At 26.1% G+C, this 13819-nt stretch overlaps 1 protein-coding gene across 1 annotated transcript in view; it reads right to left on the reverse strand.

Moving 5' to 3' along the window:
- LOC107168428 (uncharacterized) overlaps positions 1–12940 on the reverse strand; it is a 53553-nt gene extending 40613 nt beyond the window's left edge. Inside the window, exons 1-2 of the mRNA XM_015517833.2 lie at positions 12784–12940; positions 12333–12670 (exon numbers count right to left, since the gene is read on the reverse strand). Of these exons, the coding sequence (XP_015373319.2) occupies positions 12333–12425 (93 nt within the window). The 5' untranslated portion in view covers positions 12426–12670; positions 12784–12940. The remainder of the gene's footprint in view (positions 1–12332; positions 12671–12783) is intronic.
- Positions 12941–13819: the final 879 nt, after the last annotated feature.

Below are 13819 nucleotides of genomic sequence, written 5' to 3' on the forward strand. Positions count from 1 at the left end.
ATTACTAATAATATAATTTGTAGCATATAGGTGTTTTAGATTTAAAATGTAATGAATTTGTCTAATATATTTAATACGAAATTGTTTTACCAATACGGCAATATTAAAAAATAACACCGAATTATTTAACCCAATTTTAAAAATCTAAACTGCAAACCGTTTAAAATTAATTTGATTCCGATCAAAATTATTTTTGGAATGTGATAATTGTATTCAAATAAAAATATCGTCGTTTAGAATTATTAAGATAAATTATTTTACTTAAAAATTCAATGCAAGAATGTTTTTGAAAATATTTGAAAATAAAACTATTGATATTTATTTGTTGTTACTAATTTATAATATTGGTGGTAGGTATAGTTATGGCTATAGTAAGAATGATCCTTATAATATTAATTATTTTTAGATAATATGTATTTCTTTTTGAGAATTTGGGTCACAAACGTCATTATACATATTATGATGCAATTTTTGTGAAATAATCTATGATTGTAGCCAATTAGTGTTAATCAAACTGTATTATAATCTTTAAATAGATAGAAAAAATCTACGAAAACAATGAAGGTGATGTGCTAGTTCTTATAGGTGTTAGGTATACATTGAGTATAACCAAACTGCCAAATAAATTATGATAAATTTGAACTATTGCTTAATCAACAACCAGAAAACTTTTAGACAACTAGATTATTATAATATAATTTAATAATTAATACAGGTATTATATGATTATTCATTGTATACAATATTATATAATTATTTATATTTGAGATATCTGTATAAATTATAAATTTCCTAGTTGAATAGGTAGATACAACGCAGTTTTCAACGATAATGTTATTATTCATAAAATAAAAAAATTAAATCATTATTTTTATTTAAAAAAAATTCTTTTCACATATATTATTGTTATATGTATCAGTGGCATAATTTGGAATTGGTTCTATGGTGGGATATAAGTATATGATGATCTCCATGAATTCTTATTTTAAAATCTTTTAAAGCCAAGTGTTTACGGAAATTTAATAATGGTTATTCAAAAAAAAAAAAAAGGCTCTGGGGGATATATTCCCATAATTACACCACTATATTAGTATATATTTATTAATTATTTAGGTATATTATTGATGGAACGTTGAGTGAAGTAATATATTAACAAATTACTTAGTTAAAACCTATTGATATACTATTAATTACGTGTTTTTTTTGTAGTGCATAAATATATAAACGGCCAGGTCTTTTAAAACAAAGTTTTTGAGCTTTTATATTTACTGCTATAAAACACAGCTACAACTGCTACAACTAAAATAATGAATTATTGGACTTTATTATAAATATATTTATGTTTATTTTAAATCACATCCGTACAAATGAACTGATGAAGTCAACAACTAAATTTGAGAATTTCCAGCAAATAAAGTAATATTTTGATCAAATTAAAATATTATAAACTATTTCATGTGCCTATTACTATTGTTTGTATTACGTTTTTAATGTGTTCAAAACTTACATTATCTGCTGTAGAACTGTACACTATCAAAACAATAGGTACCTACCTACTGACAATTATTGGTTTATTTTTAAATGTTCTTTTACATTATTAAATTACTTAACTTGTAAAATTAAAAATATTTATATCTAAATATTAACTGCATAGGTATTATCATATATGTATTTATATGATCGTATATTATAATATCGTATTCATTGGTTATTAAAAAATCATGCAAGGTGTTTATTTCATTATATTATTTACATTGATATTATAGTATTGTATAATATATTGTATATTTTAGTAAAGTATATTATGTACGGTAGTGAGTAGTTCAAAAGTCATTGTATAGAATAACAACAGTGTAATATTTTACATTTATTCAATATTGGTGATAAATATATATATATATATATTTTTAAGTTTTTACCTAATAGTAGACTGCATTTGTCTACAACTTATTTAATTTAATATAGACAATACAGTAATATAATAAAATAAATTAATGTTGAAATAGATTATATAATAGCTCCAGCACATATGAGTACTAAAATCATATACTAAAATTAATGAATTATGAACACTTTCATATAAACATTTTAATGTATTAGTCTAGTAATGAAGTAATAAAACAATTTATATTAAGGTTTGAATAGTATATTTAATGAATTGATAAATATAGTTATTGTTTTATATAAATTGAAATATGTGCATATTTTTTTTTGCATTACAGCATAGGTCAAAATACTAAACCGTTAAACACGTGTTCGCTAATCACAACATAAAAAATGGACTCTACAGCAAGTCTAATTGATAATAAAATAATTTAAGTTTCCGGTAAATAACTATTAGGTGTGTGCCAATTTTTTGTTGACGTTAAAAAAAACGGCTTAATTAATAATATTCATTATTATTAGCCGTGTTGGTTATGTTACCACATGTTGTTGCCAAGTTTAATGTTCCGTAGATTATGCGATGAGGTATAGATACATTGATATTTTTTTGATACAATTGTATAAATTAATTTTGATAATTTATGAACTATTATTATACTAACAATAAAAATATTTGTAAAATAGAACGAAATAAAATCCTTTCCCCAGCCATTCGTTTTTAAATCATAAAATGTATTGATGCATACATCCACATGTGTTGTCTCTCTCTTACAAGTACATGATATAGTAAATTTTATACTCAACAGATCACATTTAGCTTCGTTAGTTGAAAACATAAGTGAATTTATTGAACTTTTATAAAAATTAAAGGTAAAATTATTACCTAGGGCTTCTCATAGGCTTTTTATTATATTTTAGTTTTAAAGCGAATTATGACTATTTTAAAAGGCTGTAGCCCATAAGCGCAAAATATGACACAAACACAACCCAAAAGCGCAAAAATAAATATCCCATGAGCGCAAAAAAAAATTTACCTTTTTAATAACCCATAAGCGCAAATTAATTTTATAAAAAAAGTGTATTTTATTAAAATCATACAGTTATTAATATACTATGATATTCGTGATTATAAAATGTGTATTTAAATATAAAAATATATAAATAATTATAAAAATTGTATTTAATTTAATAGCAACAACTAATAGATGTTTTGTTTAAGATCAATAAAAAAAAATTGAATAAGTACCTTAATATTAAATTTGAAATTTGAAGCCCATTGTTTTTAAGTAATTCAATCTTGAAATATTTTTTATCGTAATTTGTTACGATGAAATTCGATAATACTAAATAAATTAAACTGAAATAATATTACTATAATAATTTTAAAATTAAACCTTTAGTGTAACGGGTACAATATTGTATCAGGTAATACAATTTATTTTTGAGCTTTTATACCACTACTAAGGTACAAAAGCGCAAATTCGTTTTGCGCTTTTGGTTTATCGAAAAAAATTGATCTTTTGCGCTTTTGAGCTTCACCGATTTTTAAATTGTAAATTATATCTTAAAATACACATAACTCGCTTTAAAATTAAAATATAGTAAAAAGCCTATGAGAAGCCCTAGATAATAATTTTACCATTAATTTTTATAAGAGGTCAATTCATTCTATGTTTTAAACTTACGGAGCTAAACGTAAAATTTACTATATATCACACACTTGTAAGACAGAGAAAACACATACGGATGTAGCATCCTCATAAAATCTTTCTTTATAGTATAATTTGAAGAATATCAGATTTTTATAAGACGTATCGATCAATAATTAAATTTTTTTATTTGATCAATTCAGTGCTTAAGATATAAATTATTTAATTTTATAAGTTGTTTCCTTAAGTTTGGATTAGTCTATGAATAAAAAATCTCAAACATGATATTCAGAGAAAATGAAGCTTACACGTTTTAGTCAAAAGATTTAAAAAATCTATTTTGGTGATTTTATTTAAAAAATAAAATAAATTGTAGTATAAATTAATTATAAATAAAAATGTTAAGCAATTAATTTGAAATAATGGTTCTTGACACAATTTAATCATTCAAAAGGAATTAATTTTTCACATGTTAAAATTGCAACAGGTAAACTTTATACTTATAAGTGTAATTTCATAAATTTTAATAGTTTGATTATAAGCAAAATATTGTTGTTAATGCAAGGTTTTCACGGAAAAATATATAGCTTAATTATTATTAATTAAGTAAGTGACTATTGTTAGTGAAATGGTCTAATAGGCGCAAATAGGGGGAGGCTTTAGAGGCTAAGCCTGTCAAAAATTTCCATAGCCCCCAAAAAATTCCTAAATGTTGTTTTAAGCTTATTAAATATTATTTAAGTAGAGATCTACCGCTATTTATACCTATGGGTCTGATGGACTATTTGTGATCGTAGAGATAAAAATGTTAGATAGATATGTATAGCGACATAAACTGTAATCCAAATACTTTTTACTCCAAAAAGCCTAAAAAGTACCAAAAAATATACTTATATACCCATTAAAAATCATTCGATTTTAGTTTTGAAAATATGTTTACAAATTCTTTGTTTTCAGTATGATTTTCATCGAATTTTTTTAGTTGGTCATGTATTTTATAGTGGTTCTTTTTCAAACTATAGATATAATGAGAAAAATTTGAAAATGTATTTTCATCAAAAATCAACTTTATCATTATTTGATTAAATAATAATTGAAAATGAAATACGAAAAATACAGACCGGATAGAGATTTAAAATTTACATTTAATATTTCATTACTACCTATGTCTTATATCATAATATCTCATATAAACACTTTTTTAAATGATTTCATTAATTACTTGACATAAATTATTTAAAAAAATATTGAAATGTCTTATAAACAATACCTACTGTAGTTGTTCCGACCTATACCGAGATCCATTTAGAACCGCCTTTATCAAAATAAATGCGTATTTTAATTTATATATTTATACTTATCTGCAGATGCCTAATAAAACTTTTCTTTATCTTGATAGTGTGTGTAAACAAACTTTATGGGGTGCTCAATTACCATTTACTAAAACTCTTAATTGTTAAATTGTTGAATTGTTAAAAGACCAAAACTTTCCTAAGTAATTATTAATACCGCACTAATTATGAAATTTATCATCTACACGAATGGTTTTTTCATATTATATTGAGTTGGTAGGAAGTAGAAGTCTGAGACGACTGAATTCATGTGGCAATCGTTACCTAGATCGTTGAAAATAAGAGACAATATTTAGTTTCATATTTAATATGAATAAATTAAAATTAATGTACATCTTTATTTTTAAATATAAATTAAACTAATTTTTCTTAACATAAAAGTTAAAACCTTAAAATACAAATTAAAGCTGCAACTCTAATAATTAAGTTTGTATTTGTTAATATAGCTTATTAATATATAGATATATATTTTCATAAAATACTGAAGGACCTAGATCATTGGGTGGTTTACGCCAGTTTTCTGGAGTCAAATTATAGCCTCAGTCAGCTAGTGAACTGGCTCGAGCGTATCTCATTCTTTTAGATTTTATTAGCATGTAATTTACATATACTACAATATTAAATTTATACAATGTTATCTTTTATCAAAAATTAATTAAAAATAATGGTATACAACTAAAAATGTGAAATAATAATTTTTATGTTATATGTTATATTTTATATCCATATATACATAGGCAATTTTTTGTTACATATCCAATAACTCCACCTGTGTATACGAAGTAGGAGAATGTCGAATGTTTGTGTACATACATATTGTATCATTGTATCATTAAAAAAGTAATATTGATTAGAGTTGGACAAAAAACAAATTGCACAAATATAATATTGGTATTAAAGTAGGTAAAATACGAAAATAGGAATTGGTGACGCCAGATTTCCAGTAATATAAGATAAAAAAAATTGTCTCGGTCGAAATCAGGTAATATGTACGTAATATAAAAAAAAAATTACTTAAAAAAAATTAAAAAAATAGCGTAATAAAACTATAGTTTTTCCCTAAATCAACGTGTTTAAAATTAAATAAAGAAACACAAATGCTGATGCCAAATAGAGTGTGTGCTAAGAAATGCAATCTTTTAGAGAGTGTGGATTTTACAATTCATATGGAGTTTTTAGTTGAATTTAGACCGATAGATTACATAAGTAATATTAAATTTACAATTTAAATAAAATCATTAATCATTTTTTACATACTCAAAATGCTACAGGTCGTGTCTTAAATTTATAATTACTAATTAGTTTAGTTTAATAATAAATTATTATTAGTTGTCAGTCATGATATAGGCAATTTCAAAGGCGGTGTCTAACCTTCAATATCACCACGTTTTATCAAAATATGAACATTAAAAAATTAACCACTCGCAAATAAACGTCGTAATAACATATATTAAACATATTATATTATAATAAGCCAAATAAAAATACTATGACCTATCAGTCATTATTCAAATGTGCCGATGATTATATTTTTTCCAATCGCAAAAAAAGGTAAATTTTTTACCAACACTAAGTAAAAAAACAACGCAGTATAATGATTACGATTATGATACTAAAATAAAAAAGAATAAATAATAGATCATGAATTAAAATGCTAAATACTAATAAGTAATAGTAGTAATAATATTATAGGAATTAAAAATAAGGCCAACTATCGTTATCTAGGTACATGAAATTATTATGCACGTGAAGGTAATAAGCTAATAACTAATAATAGATAGTACGATGGTCATTAATGATGTTTTTTATGATAGTGGTACACAGGAAACGAATAGTTTCCCGAATATAATATTATTATCGCTATGATATTTGGATATTATATTATATTATGCTAGGCAAGCAGACATTCATTATTGATTCATGTTATATAAATCACTGTCTTATCTATAGCAATACAACTACCGCAAATTGATAATGTATAACATAATAATTATCAGTATATTTAATTAGGCCGACAAATATTATTCAATTGACCGGATATCGGACTTCCAGTTCTTTTCGACCGTACTATTACTCAAAGTGATAATTATATTAAATCAGTAGTTTTTAATATTTTAATATTATTATGCTTATGATAAAATAAATTGCTTAAACACATATAACAATAATATACTGTATAATTTGTATTTAAATTCAATGACGGTCATTAAAAATATATATACTCCATCTTGAATTGAACTGGCAGTTAAAAATAAGTCCTAATTGGCCAGTAGGTAATAAATAATTGTAATTAGTATTTTTTGGTTTCTCAGTACATAACTTACCTATTATCTCTTTATTTAGATAGATAAATATGTTGGAACACAAATTGTTTCCATGAAGTTGTTTAATCAATTGTTTTTGAATTTTTATTAAAGCTAATAAATTACAAGAAATAAGCTTTCAAAATGCTTAATTTACTATTTAGTTTAAAATGTTAACTATTCAATTTAACTCTAAGTATCTCAAAGCAAGTTTCATTCTTATTCGAATAATACGTTAAATAATGATATAGTTATAAGTTCTAATAGCAAAGTTTTTGCTTTTGGATAAAATGTAATATTGCTTTAATAAAAGTGGCAAACTGCAGTCCTATTTATCTAAAAATTATTATAGTAGTACAATATAGAAATATAGTCAATATACATAAGCATTTAGGAAAATAATGTATTCATCATAGCAATGTACAGCTTTAATTTTTGCAATCCTATCAAACTTGTGAACCATTGCAAACTGCATTTCAAGTAATAATTAGTAGATACCAATATTATATATATATATTTTACGATTTTTTTAAGACTTTCTTTGCACAAAATAATTTTTTGTAAACATTAATGATTTTATATCATTTAATTACAATTTAACACATATATATTACAGTGACTATTAAGTGACTATCTAGATATTTTAATACAATTACTAGAAAATTCAAAATAGTTTTAATAAATATCTCAGTACTTATAATATGTAAAATATACAAAAAAATATGTGCTGCATCTAAAAATATTTTTCAGTTTTATCACTTGTTTTGAAAAAAATCTCTGAGATTAATAAATACCTAACTATAAAATTAATGATATTAGTTGGTAAAAATACATAAAAGCTTTTATATTGTCAGGTAACCCCTTTCAAATAAATTATTCTCATTTAATAATTTTATTTTATTATATTATATTATATTATATTTAAGAATATACTACGAATTTATAAGATTTAATTCTAAGAGTTTTAATTTAATTAATTTTAATGATACTAAACAATACTTTTGTTGGCGTGTTATCATGCCTAGTAAATGTTATTTTTAAAACAAAGAGTTTTATAATTATTATTAAATAAGACTTATATTTTATGATTAGCAATAATGTATTTGATTATGTAATAAATATTGATGAGATATCGCAATCTCAAAAGATTTTTGATTCGCTTGATAAAAACAAAATAATCTAAATAAATACCTTTCATTATTCATCTATTATAGGAATAGAGCTATAATGATTTTAAGTAACCAATATATTTACGAAAGTTAATGTCATAATAATATTATTGGTACTGTTATTCAGTTGGTAAAGGCGTGGACTTTTGTTTTTTATGACGCATTACAATTCTTATACTCTACCCATTTATATTAATATGCTTGTTCTTTATAATTTTTCATTATTATCTGATCTAGTTAACACTTATCAGAAATATAAGTATAGTGCCATAGTGGTAGAATTTAGAGGTTATTGAAACATTATAAGTTGATCTAACTGTTCAATGACCCTTAATAATATTTTAATTGATGCACAAGTGAAATATTCTATACTTAATTCTCACCATTTCTGGTATTATTCATTATTGAAAAATAAGTGGAATTTTATCAAATATGACATAAAAGTAATTTTTCATGTTTTGTGAAGTTTTAACTACATAATATTATATAACATAAATATTAATGATTTTATTATGTTTTTCATTACAATCTAAAAACTTATTGTCATGCTCAATAATTACGAACCTACAGGTAGCTCTTATCGGATCATTTAGTTAATCCGAAGTTCTAAGTTTTAATCATACAAAATGTGTTAAACTATAATGAATCACTTCATATATATTTTAAACATAAAATATTGTAAATTCAAGTTGGTATATTCTATAATATTAATTATATTATATTATAAAATATATTTTATATATTATAGACACCACAACCAAGTATTAGTGTTTGTCTCCTTTTATAATTTTTTCCAAATATTTTATTTGTCCTAGATAATTTTTAAAAATGATTAATACATTACCCATCTGTAACTACGCGTTTTAGAAAATATTTGTTTAATATATTATATCAAAATAACATGTAAACGGGAATAAGGTAAAACAATTTTTTTCGAATTCAATTATATTATTGAATAATTATTGAAAAATTTAATAATTATGTCATCTAGATAGATGTTTATTAATAAAAATAAAATTTAAAAACAAGAATTCGTGGTTATTATTACTTACTTTGCAACTCTCTGTATTTGCTGTATGTAAAGATAAGTATTTAAATTTAAGCGAATTACTGCAGTTTGGAGTACAAATGATAACAAAAATTATTTAGAAATAAAAATACAATGAGATAAAACTGTTTTAATAGGGAAGATCAAAAGTTACCGATAGGTACCTATATACATTATCATAGGACATAAGTACTATTTTATATTTTTTTTAAACAGAACGTATACATATCTACTATGTTATATTATATGAAAGCACGAACATTTCAAATTAAAATAAATATATATTGTTTGATATTTAAAACTATATGTATTTTGTTTAATGGGATCTGATCTCAATTGGGCTTCTTCCTAAATATACTTATTTTAGGTATATATAAAAATAAATATTATATCTACCGTCTGACTATAGTATTTGAATACATTTTCTGAATACATAATTAAATTCGTTAAAAAGTTAACTGATTGAATGATTTTCTACATTTTTAAAATTAAACTCTTAAACCTTGATAGTTTTAATATTAATTCTTATTTGTTAATTATATTTAACTAAAAAATTAATTTAAAAATGTAAGAAAGTAATTTTCTAATAAACTTCGAGTTATTTAATCGTGCCTCCTATTTGTGTAGGACTCAGCTATATTTTTTATACTACTCATCAGACTCACAATATTATTCAATTACTACACAAAAAATTACTCGAGTCAACATGCATTCAAAAATTTAGGATATTGCCTATATTAAACTCCTTGAAAACAATCGGTATCAAATCCTTAGCGAATACCTATTATACACTGATTAAAGGCAAATATAAATATCCACATAAAATATTTTTAATGTAAAACGAAAATCACAATTCAATTACTACAATAAATTTCAATAAACAACTTTCAAATGTTCAAATGAGTAAAACTCACAATGTCATGGTATAAAATTAGATTTATAGTTATAAAAAAAATATGTGTATTAAAAATATAATAATATATACAGCAAGTACAAACTGAAGAACAAGTGTCTGTTATATATTTTATTAACATTACGTTTAATGTTAATTTAACTGAAAGCAATATAAATTTTACAACTATTGTTATGTATTTAGAATGCTTAAATAATATTATTATTATAGACTAAAAAAACTTTAATCTTTGAGCGATAACTAATAACAATAAATTTAAATTATAAACTTGATATAGATTCATTAAACCGTGATTTATTTCGTTATAAATTTTATATATACGTAGGTTACCTACCAGAAATTATCTTATATAATATATAATAGTAATATATTATGTTATATATATAACAATTATCTTAGTCCTCGAATGTCTCGATTACTTCTTCTTAAGGTGGACAAAATGTTTTTGCTTTATTATTTTTGTAATTTGTGAATGTCATTATATATATGCTGATATTATATTTTGAGATGATAAAAAATATACAGAATAAAATTTAATTTATAGAATCGTTAGGCAACCTAACCTAACAATAAAAAGATGCAAAGGCATAAGAATATCTAAAATATCTGCCATGGTTATATGCACTCGAAATGATACACCAACCAATGCATTTAGACCCATACATGTATGGTAAAAATTAAAATAATTTGCTAGTTTTAGTCTGCATATTCATTCTCTCAGAGCTCGATCGGTAACAGAAATAATACGACACCTAGCAAGAAATACATGACGTACTGTTTACGAAACGTCAAAGTTCACAAACGACAAATAAAGTGTCACGAAATGCGTTCTTGAATACGAATAATTAAGTTTGAGACTATATAAAACATATAAGGTGTATGACACGTGACTCCAAGCAAATCCAACTTATTGGAAAAATACTTATGTTACATATATATACATTATGCATCAACCAAGGTAGAAAGGGAGAAAAACCGATTCGATATGGTAGGAGATGAGGTGGGTCATATGCCGGCACTCTAGTTACTCTTATCACTGGTTGCACTAGAACTTGGGAATAGAAATTTACATACCGAAAGAACAGAAAAAGGTCACTTCCTATCGTAATGATGGTATATCGGCATATCGGTGATTAAATAGGTAATAACAAATATATAGCCATATAGGTATACGACATCAGCTGCATAGGCGTATGTACGGGGTGGGCCAGATGGGTCATGGTTCACCCCGCAAGCCGTACTATACTTGTTATAGATATTGTGACCTGATAAATTTTTATCATGAAACTTAAGTAATAAAATTACAAGTTACAATTTTTAATGATAATAATTAATCGCATGCATTGAAAAATTTAAAAGCTGAATTGATAAACATTTTAATATTTTAAAGTAACTCTCTAAGTATCTTAATCATAATTGATGTGGCCCACCCTACCAGAAGGGTCTGCGCATGCCTATGAACAGCCGTAATTTAGATAAAAACTATAATACCTTGACTAACCCATCTGCCATATAATATATATCATATACAAGTTTTCCGGATTAATGAGTGACGGGGGGGGGGATCACCGGCCCTAAAATTATGACAGTGATGCGAGGTGTTGAATATTATATTATAAACATTATTCGTGTATTTCTGCTAAAGCCGTGTTATAACATTTACGTTCAAATGTTTGATAATAATTAACAACAGTACGACTGTAACTATCTATAGGTATTTATTCTCTCCCCTTGTTAAGACCCACTTAACCAAAAATCGGATCCATATACAGATACAGAGAGAACTAAACTCGCGACCACCAATATAGTGTAATAAATATAGCACTAACAAGAGGGATTATACCACGTTAAGCAATTTGTCATCATATTTATATAACATAATAATACAACAAAAACATCAATATTATAATATAATAAACCTACGTAAAATGTTTGGCTCCGTATGCTATGATCATATTATTATTATAGGCAACATTATTTATTGTAATTTGGCAATGATTGGTGTACTACTTACCGCCTGTTGCGTTTCTTGGACCATCAACAGCAAACACGGCACGATCACCAAAACGACGATGCCGAGCCGCCGGCAAATGCCGTCGTGCGCCATTAGGACTGTGTGTGGTTTGCGGGCAGGTCGCCTCCGGTGTAGCTGCCCGCCGCCGTAGAGTAGCCGAACGCCGCCGCTGCAGCCGCCGCCTCCGACGCCGCCTTACGTGCGTGCGTACGTATGGGCGCGCGCGCGCTTGCGTTTGACCGCGACCACTGGTGGACGGCGGAATTAAAAAACCGAAATTTATTCTGATGTCTTGTTATGATATTTGTTATTTTCACGACGACGATCGTGACAATTACCTATGTACGTGTATGATTATTATGTACCACTCGTTGCAAGATCGTTACAATTATTGTAAATTATTACAATTGTCGTGGGCGCCGAGGGGAGAAAAATAAAATAATATACATACGAATAATAAATCTTGTGATATTATTGCTAATCGAACGAGCCAGCGTTATCGTTTCGTTACCAAACACGGTTTTTATTGTGGTGACGGTAGTGCTGCTGCTCACGCTGCTGCGGCACACCACGTGGTGGGCACCATCATGTTCGATCGCCGACCCTGTGGACCACTATAATAGCGCGCGCGCGCGAACTCGGCGGCCGTTATCGACGACCGTTATCGCTCTCGGCCGCCGTCGTCGCCACCGGTTGCGGGACTGAGCCGTCGTAAATGAAAAACGCTGTAATATTAAAAATATATATAAAGTATTATAATGGTTTTTGGATACAAAAAATCCATCGAAAACGATTGCAATAACGTTTTGAGAAAATGAAAACAACAATTTGTTTGAATTGATGATCGGTCCCGATGGTCTTTGCGGTGTCTAATGTACGAAATGTTCATCACAAAAATATAAGAACAACTTCAACTGCGCGGTATAGCGTTGTCTGTTACGCTTAAGAAAAAATGTTGTTCAAGTTTGAAAAACAAAAAATGTACGAATTTTCAAAAATGGTTATTAATAATCACTATTTCGTACGAGTGATATCGTGAAAAATAAAAAATGTATTGAACAGTCGTAAACAGAGTCGTTTTTGGCTATTATGCAGAGGTCCTTTTAGAAGCAAAAGAAAAAATACTAATAATAACATCAAAATTCCGGGATCTCATTTGCCCGGGGGTTTGGACTCGTGCCCCACGTGCCCTTAGAGCAAAGACAGAACCTGTTTCACTTCTGCTGTTATTGCCTATTTTTTTATATTGAAAATTTTGTTACTTTACTATTTCCTAGTCCTGGCTACCCACGTGAAATATATTACCACGTGCTAAGAAGCCCTCAAAACTGTGTTCTCTGTATCTGTAATAATCGTTTTATAAATCTTTGACCAGACAAATTATTAATTAATTGTGTGTATTAACTTTATAAAGTTTAATAAAGTGGAATTCAGTATTCAGTGAATACCCATCACCCATTATCAAAGTTAAAGGTAAGATCACAATT

Source organism: Diuraphis noxia, unplaced genomic scaffold, assembly GCF_037042655.1.
Source record: "Diuraphis noxia isolate RWA-SAM2 unplaced genomic scaffold, SU_Dnox_SAM2 contig0001, whole genome shotgun sequence".
NCBI classification, from domain to species: Eukaryota; Metazoa; Arthropoda; class Insecta; order Hemiptera; family Aphididae; genus Diuraphis; species Diuraphis noxia.